Genomic DNA, 13,874 nt, shown 5'->3' with positions numbered 1-13,874 from the left:
AATACAAAAAAGTAAAGCCCCATTATCAATGGGCCAGAAGATGTAATGGTCACCTATTTCTTTGGTCGGTGGTTAACAAATGTTTCATGGGGCAGAAACAACAACCAACTGCCCTTACTTTTTCCCTAGTCAAGTAAACATTGGAGTTGGATAGACTCAGGGGCACCCTAAAAATCAGGAAATTTAAAATCACAGTCTTCAGCGAGACTCAAACCTGGAACCTCTCGGTTCGGAAGCCTAGTGCTTAGCTACTCAACCACACGACAAGCTTCGTAATATTGTAGTTTGGCACGAGCATTTTTTTGTTTCAATTAATTTTCAAGCCTAGTTTTTAGAAGTTTACTTTGTCTTTCTTTTTTTAGTCATCCGTTGTAAGATTTTTCCTTCCTGTGTTCCATTAAGTATGCGTGTGCTTCTTAACCAAACCTGAACATTTAAATCAATGTAGGCCAAACTCTAGTTAATATTAACTTATTAAGTCGTGCTGACCACAAGACACCCTCGAGTTTCGTGAGCCCCACAAACACATGAACTATACATCATCTGCCATATAGATCATAAGGTCTGAAAGAGGAACTTTATTTTTTTTTTTTTTTACAAAACTTATATCAACAAACTCTGTCTGTCTGTCTTTCCGTCCGTCTGGTTAAAAGTTTAAACATGTTTTTTTCTCACATTTCCCATTCTCTGATTAAGTTCAAACTTTGCATAATTATTTATTGAACCTGACAAGACATGAATCAATAAAAAACAAACTAAAAATTAGTTAATAAATTGTTGGTTTTTAATTATTTAATTTGATTTCGAAATAAAGGGAATAAATGCTACTTAATGAGAAATGTGTATATATGGATTTAGTCTCCTGATTACGTTTTGACACGTTTTTTCTCCCAATTCCCTTTCTCGGATCAAGTTGAAATTTTGCATAATTATTTATAGTCGATAACAATACAAAGTCCATACATGAATCAATTGAAAAGTTAACCAATTAGTTAGTCATTTAGTACTAGCTAATTAATTTTGTTTTAATTAGTAGAAAGAGGGATAAACACTGTAATTCTCAGATAAATGGTAGTGAATAGCGGTTCTTTCCCTTAGATTTTTAAAAAAGCATGTTTTTTTTTTTTTTCTATTTTGCTTGTTCTACTATTAAGTTCTCAACAATGATTGGATAGGATATTGTATTCCCCAGATAGCCAATCAGAAAACTGGCAAGTTCTTGGCGACAAAGGTTACTGCCAACAAGAGGTCGGCTGCTCGGAGCATGCTTACTGCGCCTGTGGAACGAGGTCTGGCCTGTATCTGTGTGTGTGTAAAGATGGTTACCATGGAGACGGAACTTCTTGCGCAGGTTATTTTCCTTCTATAGTAATGTACACAGTGACTCAGACAACGTCCTGTTTATCTTCTTTCTCTTTATCTCCTTTCTCTTTGTTTATCTCCGTTCTCTTTGTTCATCTCCTTTCTCTGTGTTTATCTCCTTTCTCTTCGTTTCCTTTCTCTGTGTTTATCTCCTTTTTCTTTGTTTATTAAAAGTTTATTTCCTTTCTCTTTGTTTATATCCTTTCTCTTTGTTTATCTCCTTTTGCATTTTTTATCTTCTTTCTCCTTGTTTATCTCCTTTCTCTTTGTTTATCTCCTTTCTCTTTGTTTATCTCCTTTCTCTTTGTTTATCTCCTTACTCTTTGTTTATCTCCTTACTCTTTGTTTATCTCCTTTCTCTTTGTTTATCTCCTTTCTCTTTGTTTATCTCCTTTCTCTTTGTTTATCTCCTTACTCTTTGTTTATCTCCTTTCTCTTTGTTTATCTCCTTTCTCTTTGTTTATCTCCTTTCTCTTTGTTTATCTCCTTACTCTTTGTTTATCTCCTTTCTCTTTGTTTATCTCCTTACTCTTTGTTTATCTCCTTTCTCTTTGTTTATCTCCTTTCTCTTTGTTTATCTCCTTTCTCTTTGTTTATCTCCTTTCTCTTTGTTCATCTCCTTTTTCTGTGTTTATCTCCTTTCTCTTTGTTTATATCCTTTTTCTTTGTTTATCTCCTTTTTCTTTGTTTATCTTCTTTTGCATTGTTTATCTCCTTTCTCCTTGTTTATCTCCTTTCAAAAGGAAAGGTTTAAACCCATTTCAAATGAATTCATGTTTGAGATGCGCTTCAACACTAGTGTATCGTGTCCTAAACATGTTTCACTTTTAGAATAACTTGTGACTTTCTTTGATAAAAAAAGTAGGCTACTATAACTATGTAAGACGATAAGTGTTTTATAACTTTCTGGTCATATAAGTGTTCAATAACTTTTTAAACACATATATTATGTATACATTTGTATTTAATAAGTGCTCTATAACTTTCTACGTTCATAACTGTTCTATAACTCTCTAAGTTCATAAAAATTCGTGATCTTTATTATTTCAAAAGTGTTTTACATTCAAAGGTGTTCTATAACTTTCTACGTTCAAAGGTGTTCTATAATTTTGTACGTTTAAAGGTGTTCTATAACTTTCTACATTCAAAGGTGTTCAATAACTTTCTACGTTCAAAGGTGCTCTATAACTTTCTACGTTCAAAGGTGTTCTATAATTTTGTACGTTCAAAGGTGTTCTATAACTTTCTACATTCAAAGGTGTTCTATAACTTTCTACGTTCAAGGGTGTTCTATAACTTTCTATGTTCAAATGTGTTCTATAACTTTCTACGTTTAAAGGAGCTCTATAACTTTCTACGTTCAAAGGTGTTCTATAACTTTCTACGTTCAAAGGTGTTCTATAACTTTCTACGTTCAAGGGTGTTCTATAACTTTCTACGTTCAAGGGTGTTCTATAACTTTCTACGTTCAAATGTGTTCTATAACTTTCTACGTTCAAAGGTTTTCTATAACTTTCTACATTCAAAGGTGATGTATAACTTTCTACGTTCAAAGGTGTTCTATAACTTTCTACGTTCAAAGGTGCTCTATAACTTTCTACGTTCAAAGGTGTTCTATAACTTTCTACATTCAAAGGTGATGTATAACTTTCTACGTTCAAAAGTGTTCTATAACTTTCTACATTCAAAAGTGTTTTATAACATTCTACGTTCAGATTGTTCTATAACTTTCCACGTTCAAAAGTGTTCTACAACATTCGACGTTCCAAAGTGTTCTACAACATTCGACGTTCAAAAGTGTTTTATAACTTTCTATATTCAAAAGTGTTCTATAACTTTCTATATTCAAAAGTGTTCTATAACTTTCTATATTCAAAAGTGTTCTATAACTTTCTATATTCAAAAGTGTTCTACAATTTTATATATTCAAAAGTGTTTAATAACTTTCTATATTCAAAAGTGTTTAATAACTTTCTATATTCAAAAGTGTTTAATAACTTTCTATATTCAAAAGTGTTTAATAACTTTCTATATTCAAAAGTGTTTTATAATTTCTAAGCTCATAAGTGTATGTTGTGATTTAAACTAGAATCTTCGTCCCTCTACTTTTAACGGATGGCTGCGTTGTCGTGTGGTATGCGCTACGGACTTTCGTTTCGATAGTCTTGTGTTCGAACCCTGGCCGCTGGCATCCCCCTGCACGTGGTTTGGGCTCGGATTAGTGGCGGAGAAATCATGGTCTGAAGGGGTCCAATGAGCCCGGGCCCACGACCAACAAGTGAAGTGCCCAAAATTTTTTACTTTTTTTTTACTGTAAGGATGTACAAGTTTAAAATTCTGACCTACAGCTTCAATTTTTTTTTTACATTTATCAGTATTTATGTATTGAAATAAGAAATATTACATTCATTCTATTCGTGACCCAACCATGCGGTACATCACAATAAAACGTCATGGAAAGATAACTCTTTTATTTCTGCAAGTCGGACTAGAATTGACAGAGAGCGAGGCTCAGAAAAAAAAAGAGGGGGGGGGGGCGTATGCTACGCCGCGGGTCGGCTCGTATAATTACTATTCATATAACAACGTAAGTCTTTCTTCTGTTGTAAGAGATTTAAAAAGGGAGGTGACTCTTAAATTATCCACAACAGCTTATTATTCAATACTAACTTGTTAGATTTTCCAAATAATAATATTATGAAATAGTAATTGACAACTAGACAATTTACACTACAAGATATAATAATTCTTTTTATTTGTTTGGTATCCTTTTGTTTAATATTACGATATGTATTGACTCTTTATAATACATAAATTAATGTTATGACTAGTGAGTAATTTAGAATCGTGTTTATTCCATTAGCTGTATTGTATTACAATTAGCTCAACATTGATGTTGGGAAAAAAATAGATTTGAGGAAAATAATTGTGAAGATTTCATTACAAATATACGTCTACTAAGACTTTTGTTTATTGGAATGGAATGTGTGTTTAAAATTTTTAATTAACTTAATTTTTTTTTAAATCTTCTACTGACTAAAAAGAAATTAGCAATGTAAGCTTTTACACACACAAATAAAGTACATTTTGACCAATTAAAATTTTAAAAGCATGTACATGAATTAAACTTCTTTACCTTTACCTATCCCTTAATCTGTTGGATCGTTGGGGCACCAAGCAAGACTCGTTGACTGTCTTTCTCCATTCCTCCCTGTCTTTTGCCTTGTTTAAACCTCTTTCAATGGCAGGCCCGACCATTCTCTTATGTTGTCCTCCCATCGCTTTCTCTGTCTGCCTCTTCTTCTATTTCCTGGTACTGTTCCCTGAAGGAAGGTCTTTGCGAGCCCCGTAGATCTTGTTATATGGCCATTGATTTTAAGCTTGCGTTTTGTTTTTTTTACTATAGTTAGCAGGCCATCATTGGGTCCGATCGCTGCAGTGACCCTGTCTCTAATCTCTTGGTTTGTGATTGTCACAGTCCTAGTTGACATTGCTTGAGTGGTGTTTGAGTTTTGAGTCCGTGCGTGTCTAGAACACAACATACTGGCCGCCAAAAATGTCAATGGTTAACAAAACTATACGACTGACTCAAGTCCGTTCAGCAGACAACATGAAGTTTATTTTACTATAATAATAATAATAGTACACTGCACTCCTTGTTAGAGCTACAAGTCAAGAAATAATAACCAATCCTATCCGCATAACAGCGGTATCAAAAGTATCCAACATATGTTAGTTACAAATCACGTCCGCATCTCAGCGGGTAACAATAAGAACAATTACTACTAGTGACACTGGAGCTTCAACTATAGATATCCATTGAAATACGAATAATACTTTACTATTCAATAAGCACATGATGAAATCAACTCTCAAATATAATTAATCAACAATCATTAGTCCATCGACTTTCATGATATATACATATATATATAGGCCTACACCAGTCCAGGAAGCAACGTCCAACCTTCCTGGACCGGGAGCAAGACCTTACTGACTTGACTGAACTCAAAGTCAACTTTATTCATTCTACTTCCTGTTTTCTACATCAGGAATTCCACGTGTCTTTTAAACTATTAACATGACGTGAACTTTAGATCATGCAATGTCAACTAGGACTGTGACAGTGATGCGGTCTTTGAATGTGATACCTAGGATCCTTCTGTAGCATCTCAATTCCATTGCTAGGATCCTCCTCTCTAGCTCTGCAGTCAGCGTCCAAGACTCACAAGCATATGAAAATGGTGCCGAGGGCTAAGCCTTTGTCTTTTCATATTATTTTAAGTTTTGAAAAGGGCTGCTGTGGACTGTGCTATTTAGGGCATATAGTTCGGGTTTCGTTCCCTCATAGCTCCGAGGTATTTGAAGCTGCTAGCACTAGTCAGCTTTTCACCTCCAATGCTGATGCGAATTAAACTTACGATACTAAAAAAAAAGGTGGGGGATATTGGTTCCTTTGATAAATATTAAAAACTGATCTCGTTCTGATTATGCTCCTGTATTTGCGATGATTAATTTATGATTGATGAGCTGGGGCGGGTATACTATAATGAACAGTGTAAATGACCATGAACTAAAAAAAAAAAGCAGCGGAAAAAACAAACAATAGGCAACGATCTGTTCACAATGGACCTCATTCACCAATCGTAAACAAACAATATTTAGCCACGTGATTCTATATATCTTCTTTACAAATTATGTCATCCATAGTGGTTGTCACGTGATACGTATTTTTCATTGTTTTATCAATATTATGACGTGGCTAAATGTGTTTATTTACGATTGGTGAATGAGGTCCATTGTCACTAAGTAGCCCTTGTCGTCAGTGAAGTGGAAATTATCGACAGTCAGAAAGACAGCGACCTCGGAAGTCTTTATCGCACTGTTTGTTGTCCTCAGTGTTGACTTTAACAATGTTACTGTAACCAATTTTCCTGGGGGAAAAAAAAGGCAGTTGGACTCCACAGTATCTTCTCTACAATATAAATCAAAACTTTTGGCTCCGGTGAAGCACAGATTGTGGAACATTTAATTGTGACATTATTAATTACGTCCCCGGTGAAGTCAGAAGTCTTCGTCACTTTTGTTATCCTTTGTGTTGTGTATAAGATATTGATGTCACTACAAAAATACTGAATAAGAAAAAAGAGCTAATATTATAATAAAAATGTCATAATAGATTCCCTACAGAGCCCTCTCTCTCACTAACAACATTGCCGGTTTTCAATGTAATCAAATTCTTAGAAAATCCTTACTGAAAACTGAGCTTGCATGTTTTGTAAAATGTTTGACATGTTTCGGATGTTCCTTCAGAGTTGAAGATAGTTTACTTCCTAGTCCAAACCTCCCGCAGGACGACGGGGGATGGGAGCGGGCAGGGTTTGAACCCTCGACGGTCGATAAATCCGAACGACAGTCCAGCGCACAAACCGCACGACCAGGCAGCCATCCTGCATATGACTTTCTTCTGTGTAAAATAAACAACGAACTGTCTCTTCATAATAATGCTTGAGAAATGTTTGTCTCTTGAGAAGTCGCTGCTGTAAATCTATCAGAACAAAATTTGTTGACTTCCTTGAGTCGTAGCACGACTATGTCTCATCCCGTAGCACGACTATGGCTCATCCCGTAGCACGACTATGGCTCATCCCGTAGCACGACTATGGCTCATCCCGTAGCACGACTATGGCTCATCCCGTAGCACGACTATGGCTCATCCCGTAGCACGACTTTGGCTCATCCCGTAGCACGACTTTGGCTCATCCCGTAGCACGACTTTGGCTCATCCCGTAGCACGACTATGGCTCATCTCGTAGGACACTCATGTGACGTGGAGCCCTATTTTGGAGAGACACTCCCGTCCACATATATCGCAGGTTAATTCTTTATCTCCGTAATTATTTGTCCACGTTCTGATAGAATTGTTCATTTTTCACATTTGTACATTCTACCCTTTCATGACTAGCCTTCAATATCATTTTTGTTTGTAATCAGAAAACATTACCTTTGGTATAGAATTATAGCAGAATGCATGCTGTTTTTATATAACACAAGTTTTACTTTCCAAAACCAAAAATTAATTGAATTTAATGGGGTCAAATCAACGTTGGTATCATTATTTAGGAGAGAAAGAGTTAAGGTGGTAGAGGAACAAGACATTTTCTTGTCTGTCACACTTTTCTTCCAGAGCTGAGGCCAATGCTTTTTTTGCTGTCCCTTTCTTGGTATCAATGTACAAGATAAGATAATGTGATAAGATAATAAGAGAAGTTTGCTGTAACTTTGACACTATTTTACAGCGTGTCCTCGTGGGACGTACAAGAACAGAATCTCCCCTGTGCGATGTTTCCCTTGCCCTGCCAACTCGACCACATTGTACGAGGGAGCAACGGATCCTTTGCAGTGTGTCTGTGAGGCACCACTCTACCAGGAATCTTCAGGAAGTCCTTGTCATGGTAACGGCATTTTCTAATGTTTAAAAACTCTTCCTAAAAGTTCAAACGAAACAAACATTTATATAATTTGTTATTACTTTGCAGAGAAATAAGTTCATATAGTAAAAATGCAAAACAAAGGCCAATACTCAATAGTAATTTTTAAAAAAAGGAAAGTTTCCCTTTCAAACCTTGCGATCTATGGGGCAGATGATGTTAAAGTAATCTTTTTCTATGACCAAAGGTTAACGAGCAGGGTGTCATGTGGTCAGCACAACGACCAACCTTACTTTCCACAGCTAAAGTCAGGTACCCATTAGTGGACTCAGGGGGGGGGGCTTTAAAAAATTGCGAGATTCGAACCCAGGACCCCAGGTTCGGAAGCCAACAGCTGAACCACTCGACCATCGCGCCCCCTATAGGCCAATAATAGTAATCACTTATGTTTTACTATGAGACCTTGCTGGCTATGTGGCAACGCTAAAAAGGGATTAACCCGATTCTAAGGCTGCTGGTTTATGTGGACCTCACAAATGAACACCTGCAATGCCCTGGTCGTGTGGTATGTGCTCCGGACTGTCAACGTTAGGAGCACAAATTGAAACCCTGACTTGAAGATATAGGTAATATTGTTTTCAACAATGAAGATTGGCTGATTTATAGATTGAATATTTTTTATAAAATTTGCCCCGATACATTACAGTCTTTTATTGAAGATTGGCTGACTTGAAGAGATGATACAATTTATGTTTCATTTTGGTTTCAAGTAATTGATGATACAATTTATACTTTATTTTGGTTTCAAGTAATTGATGATACAATTTATACTTCATTTTGGTTTCAAGTAATTGATGATACAATTTATACTTCATTTTGGTTTCAAGTAATTGATGATACAATTTATGTTTCATTTTGTTTTCAAGTAATTGATGATACAATTTATGTTTCATTTTGTTTTCAAGTAATTGATGATACAATTTATGTTTCATTTTGTTTTCAAGTAATTGATGATACAATTTATGTCTCATTTTGGTTTCAAGCAATTGATGATAAATATTCATTTATTTTCCTCAGTTCGATTCTGTATCCCCCTCCCTCCCATCACTCATGGCCAAACGTTTCATGTACCTGGGCGTGTGGTAGATGAGGTCAGCCCCACTGGTGTGGCCTGCACCAACACCCCAGACACCTCTTGCCACTACCGGTGTGACGATGGCTACCGGCTGAATGGGCATCCTGGGCTGATCTGTAACCCCAATGGAACCTGGGAAGGAAGTGTGCCAGAGTGCGAAAGTAAGGCTACGAATTTTAAACAGACTATTTTTTTTTTTGGTCTAAATTGTTTTCATCTTGTAAGCAGGCTATTTACATAATCATCTTTCATTTGCGTTCGTAGTGGAACATTAGGGCCACAGCAAAAACACTCCATGCGGTGGCTGAGTGATAAAGCACTTTGCTTCTGAACTGGAGGGTCCCAGTTTCGAATCCTGGGATTGTTTTTAAATTTCGGGATTCTTCTTCTTCTTCTAGCCAGCTTTTTGCTGCTGAGCTGTCAGCTCTTTTGCAGACTGTGCCAAGGAAAAAAAGTGTGCTGTTTTCTTCAGTTGTTCAGCACTGCCGTATAGGGTGTTGGTTATGTTGGGCTGTGGTGGAAGAAGGGTGTGCTTTAAATTTCGAGATCAATAGGACACCTTTGAGTCCACCCAACTCTAATGGGTACATGACATTAGTTTGAGAAACATAAAGCCGTCTAATCGTTGTGCTGGTCACATGATATCCGTCATGGTGGGTTTTCCAGCTCGTTGATTTAGGGGTAGACATAAGTTCATTGAACTCCCCGGTTCCCCACCTCGACAGTATAAACCAAAGCAATGACTAAATGTAAATCAAATGTACAGTTAGTAACAACAATTGTTCAACACAAATAGTAGTCACTATGGTTACTATGGTAACTTGCATTAGTTAACAACAAGAGCGTAAGTTTAACAATTTAATGAATAAATGTGGAGTTATGATTATGCATAATGAAGTCTCAATGATATTTAACAAAGCAAGTTCACATAATCAAAATATTGACAATAGATATAGCACACCTTAAGCTCTGTGTCATAACTCAGTCACGGAGCGAAGCCCACAACCCAATGCCATGGACTCAAGGATCAAATTATACAATCAGGCTTGACTACACCGAGTCCCAAACCTGCGTCCCTAAACAAGAAAAATACACATTCCTTGAGACCGCCATTCACAAGATTATAATAGAAACGATTTCAAAACTACACCGCGAAGAATAACGCAAAATAAACTAACTTACCCAACACTGGGGAAGGAAGCCACAACAGAGAACTCCATCTCAAGGCAAAAACAAGCAGAGCAACGACAATAATATAGCGCGTCCTTAGAAACATAAACCCAAACCATTATGGTGCACAAAAGAGAAACATCCCACAAGAAGCAACTCTAGATGCGCACGACAATATCCTAGTTAACCAGGGGCACTGAAACAGGAGAACTTACCACCATCTGACCTGTATACCGCATGGTATGAAAGGGCAACTTTACTGGGTTTTTGTTTTTATAGTATTGAAAAAAAAAAAAAAAAAACTTTTTTTTTTGTCGTTTCCATTGTTACTTTTTTCCCATTTTTTTTTTTTTGTCCAGTCGTCAACTGTAGCACCCTCGAGTTCCACCATCAGGACGTCCAGAACGGAGATGTCCAGTACCTGAACAAGACCACCACCTACGGGTCAATTCTGCAGGTCCATTGCCACGAGGGATACCGGGCTTTTGGTGACTGGGAACGCACGTGCACGCTGCATGGAACATGGTCTGGCACTCGCACCTGGTGTGTGGGTAAGTGACTAACATTTCCATTAAATTTTCATTAGGGCCGGCCTTAGCCATATGCAAAGTAGGCAGCCGCCTAGGATCTTCGATTAGTGTGGGACTCGCAAAGGGTTAAAAAAAAATTTCAGAAAATAAACAGCGTGACCTGAATCTAATAATCCTATTGCTCTAATTTTTTTTTAGAGAATAAACAGCGTGACCTGGATCTAGTAGCCCTATTGCTCTGTTTCTGCTAGATTAGCTCCACACTTTTATCATGACTCAAGGAGGTTTATTAACAAAAGTATAGATTTACTTGTTAGACTATCAATGTTAGATGACCTTTTGGTAGAAATGTGGAGTTGTTATTTCGAACCTGGTGCATCAAAAGTCAAACGAAATACGGTATGGCTTTACTAGAAGTGGTCAACGAATTTTGGTTGTAAGGGTGACATTGTGAAGTTTTACTGAATGTTATGGTGATATTGTGAAATTTACTGAATGTTATGGTGATATTGTGAAGTTTTACTGAATGTTATGGTGATATTGTGAAGTTTACTGAATGTTATGGTGATATTGTGAGGTTTACTGAATGTTATGGTGATATTGTGAAGTTTACTGAATGTTATGGTGATATTGTGAAGTTTACTGAATGTTATGATGATATTGTGAGGTTTACTGAATGTTATGGTGATATTGTGAAGTTTATTGAATGTTATGGTGATATTGTGAAGTTTACTGAATGTTATGGTGATATTGTGAAATTTATTGAATGTTATGGTGATATTGTGAAGTTTACTGAATGTTATGGTGATATTGTGAAGTTTATTGAATGTTATGGTGATATTGTGAAGTTTACTGAATGTTATGGTGATATTGTGAAGTTTACTGAATGTTATGGTGATATTGTGAAGTTTATTGAATGTTATGGTGATATTGTGAAGTTTACTGAATGTTATGGTGATATTGTGAAGTTTATTGAATGTTATGGTGATATTGTGAAGTTTTACTTAATGTTATGGTGATATTGTGAAAATTTCCTGAATGTTATGGTGATATTGTGAAGTTTACTGAATGTTATGGTGATATTGTGAAGTTTACTGAATGTTATGGTGATATTGTGAAGTTTACTGTATATGTCCACTTACGATCTGACAGAAAACAAGTGTCCAGCCCTGCAAGTGACCCCAGGTCTGATCATCACGCCAGTCATCTGTGGTCAGTCTGCCCTGACTCCGGGCTCCGTTTGCCAGTTTATATGTGAAAAGGGTTACAGTCTGATTGGTCCAAGCAATGTCACATGCAACGACAAGGGTGCCTGGAATGGAGCGTCTCAAACAGAGTGCATAGGTAAGTGGCAAAGTCGATAGAGCGTGATACTCCGGTGAAATACTCCTAGAGACAAAAACTATAGAGCTGTTAAAATATGTTTTATTACCAGTAACTCCTTCCTTGGTGCAATTAGAGTCTAAAGCGGTTTGCCTGAATCCGCTAGAAAATAACAACAACAATGGCTTACCAGAGTTTAAATCTCTAAGCACTGGGAACGTCTGGACAAGAACGCCTGTCATTTATAAGATTAACATGCATGACTAGATTGACCCAGTGACACATGTAGGACGTAATCATATTCTTTTTTGAAGTAACGTCTGTATTTTATAAGATAAGTTAATTTTTTTCTATATACAATTTTTAATGGAATTCTCAAAGGAATAGAAAACCAATCCTAACTAAACAAGAAGATCCTTGAGACTTTTTACGGCGCGACTGTACAAAACCTGCTAACATACGGAATAACTTGTTGGCAAGGCAACGCCTCATCTAAACTGTTGCGACGTCTAGAAAACATCATTTAAAAAAAGCATCAAAAATTACACTCACAACATTACCACATTTAAAGGAATTTTTTGAACAAAAGTGCCTAAGAAAAATCGAAAAAATCATGGAAGACAACGGCCACCCGCTCCATCAGAACTACGTCAGGTCGTCGCGAAGTAGGCGACTGCTGTCAATCAAAACAAGAATGGAGCGGTACAAAAAACTCGTTCGTACCTCACTCGGTCAGACTCTATCACCGCCACTCATTGATCAGGGAACATGAAATGCACCAAGATACCTGTGTGTAGTCGCTGAATGAACTCTTTATGTTGTGTCTGTTGTATTTATGTGTATTTTTCTGCTGTGTTGTCTTTATATGAGAAAAGAGTCCTTGTAATCACAACAAATCTCCATAAGGATCAATAAAGCAGTCTTAGTCTTAGTCTTAGTAATCTTTTGAAGCACACAAACTTCTAATATTTTTTTGTTTGTACCTGGCAAACTATTGAAGTGCGGTATGCCAGTTAAGATGTAAATAATTTTATTGTAAAACACTTTTCCAATGTTAATCATTAAACTGGGCTAAATGTTTCGTTATATAAACAATAGCTCTTTTATGCTCCCAGATATTGAAGCACCAGAAATCGTTTGCCCTGAGGACATCACAACGCCAATTACCGAAGCTAACTACGCCCTGGTACACCTTAAGGTGAGCAGCTTAAGGGTAACAGACAACTCAAATGAGTTCACAGTAGAAGTTGTTGGTGGTGTCAACGAATCTGTCCGGCTGACAGCTGGTGTCCATCAGTTCAAGTACATAGCCAGGGACAAGGCAGGGAAAGAAGGGCATTGTTTTCAAACAATTACTGTAGTGGGTATGTGTTCAGATCTTTTTTTATGATTAAATGAATATTCTTAGTGTTATGGAGTGTGCGTGTTTCTATGGTGTTGGTGAGACACATTCAACTTGACACATTCAACTTGACACATTCAACTTGACACATTCAACTTGAAACATTCAACTTGACACATTCAACTTGAAACATTCAACTTGACACAATCAACTTGACACGTTCAACTTGACACATTCAACTTGACACATTCAACTTGACACATTCAACTTGACACATTCAACTTGACACATTCAACTTGACACATTCAACTTGACACAATCAACTTGACACATTCAACTTGACACATTCAACTTGACACATTCAACTTGACACGTTCAACTTGACACATTCAACTTGACACATTCAACTTGACACATTCAACTTGACACATTCAACTTGACACATTCAACTTGACACATTCAACTTGACACATTCAACTTGACACATTCAACTTGACACAATCAACTTGACACATTCAACTTGACACATTCAACTTGAAACATTAAACTTGACACATTCAACTTGACACATTCAACTTGAC

The 13,874-nt window shown here is 36.7% G+C and overlaps 1 protein-coding gene across 5 annotated transcripts in view; it reads left to right on the top strand.

The window, feature by feature from the left end:
• The window catches only part of LOC106050361 (sushi, von Willebrand factor type A, EGF and pentraxin domain-containing protein 1-like), a 72,262-nt gene that overhangs the window by 23,215 nt on the left and 35,173 nt on the right, over nucleotides 1-13,874 (top strand). For all 5 annotated transcript variants that reach the window (XM_056035462.1, XM_056035459.1, XM_056035461.1 and 2 more), the window contains exons 5-10: nucleotides 1,193-1,351; nucleotides 7,662-7,817; nucleotides 8,871-9,089; nucleotides 10,458-10,649; nucleotides 11,781-11,972; nucleotides 13,067-13,315. In XM_056035462.1, the coding sequence (XP_055891437.1) occupies nucleotides 1,193-1,351; nucleotides 7,662-7,817; nucleotides 8,871-9,089; nucleotides 10,458-10,649; nucleotides 11,781-11,972; nucleotides 13,067-13,315 (1,167 nt within the window). The remainder of the gene's footprint in view (nucleotides 1-1,192; nucleotides 1,352-7,661; nucleotides 7,818-8,870; nucleotides 9,090-10,457; nucleotides 10,650-11,780; nucleotides 11,973-13,066; nucleotides 13,316-13,874) is intronic.

Source organism: Biomphalaria glabrata, chromosome 7 (genome assembly GCF_947242115.1).
Source record: "Biomphalaria glabrata chromosome 7, xgBioGlab47.1, whole genome shotgun sequence".
NCBI classification, from domain to species: domain Eukaryota; kingdom Metazoa; phylum Mollusca; class Gastropoda; family Planorbidae; genus Biomphalaria; species Biomphalaria glabrata.
Note: the sequence above shows the minus strand (reverse complement) of the source record. Positions and strands in the feature narration are given on the sequence as shown.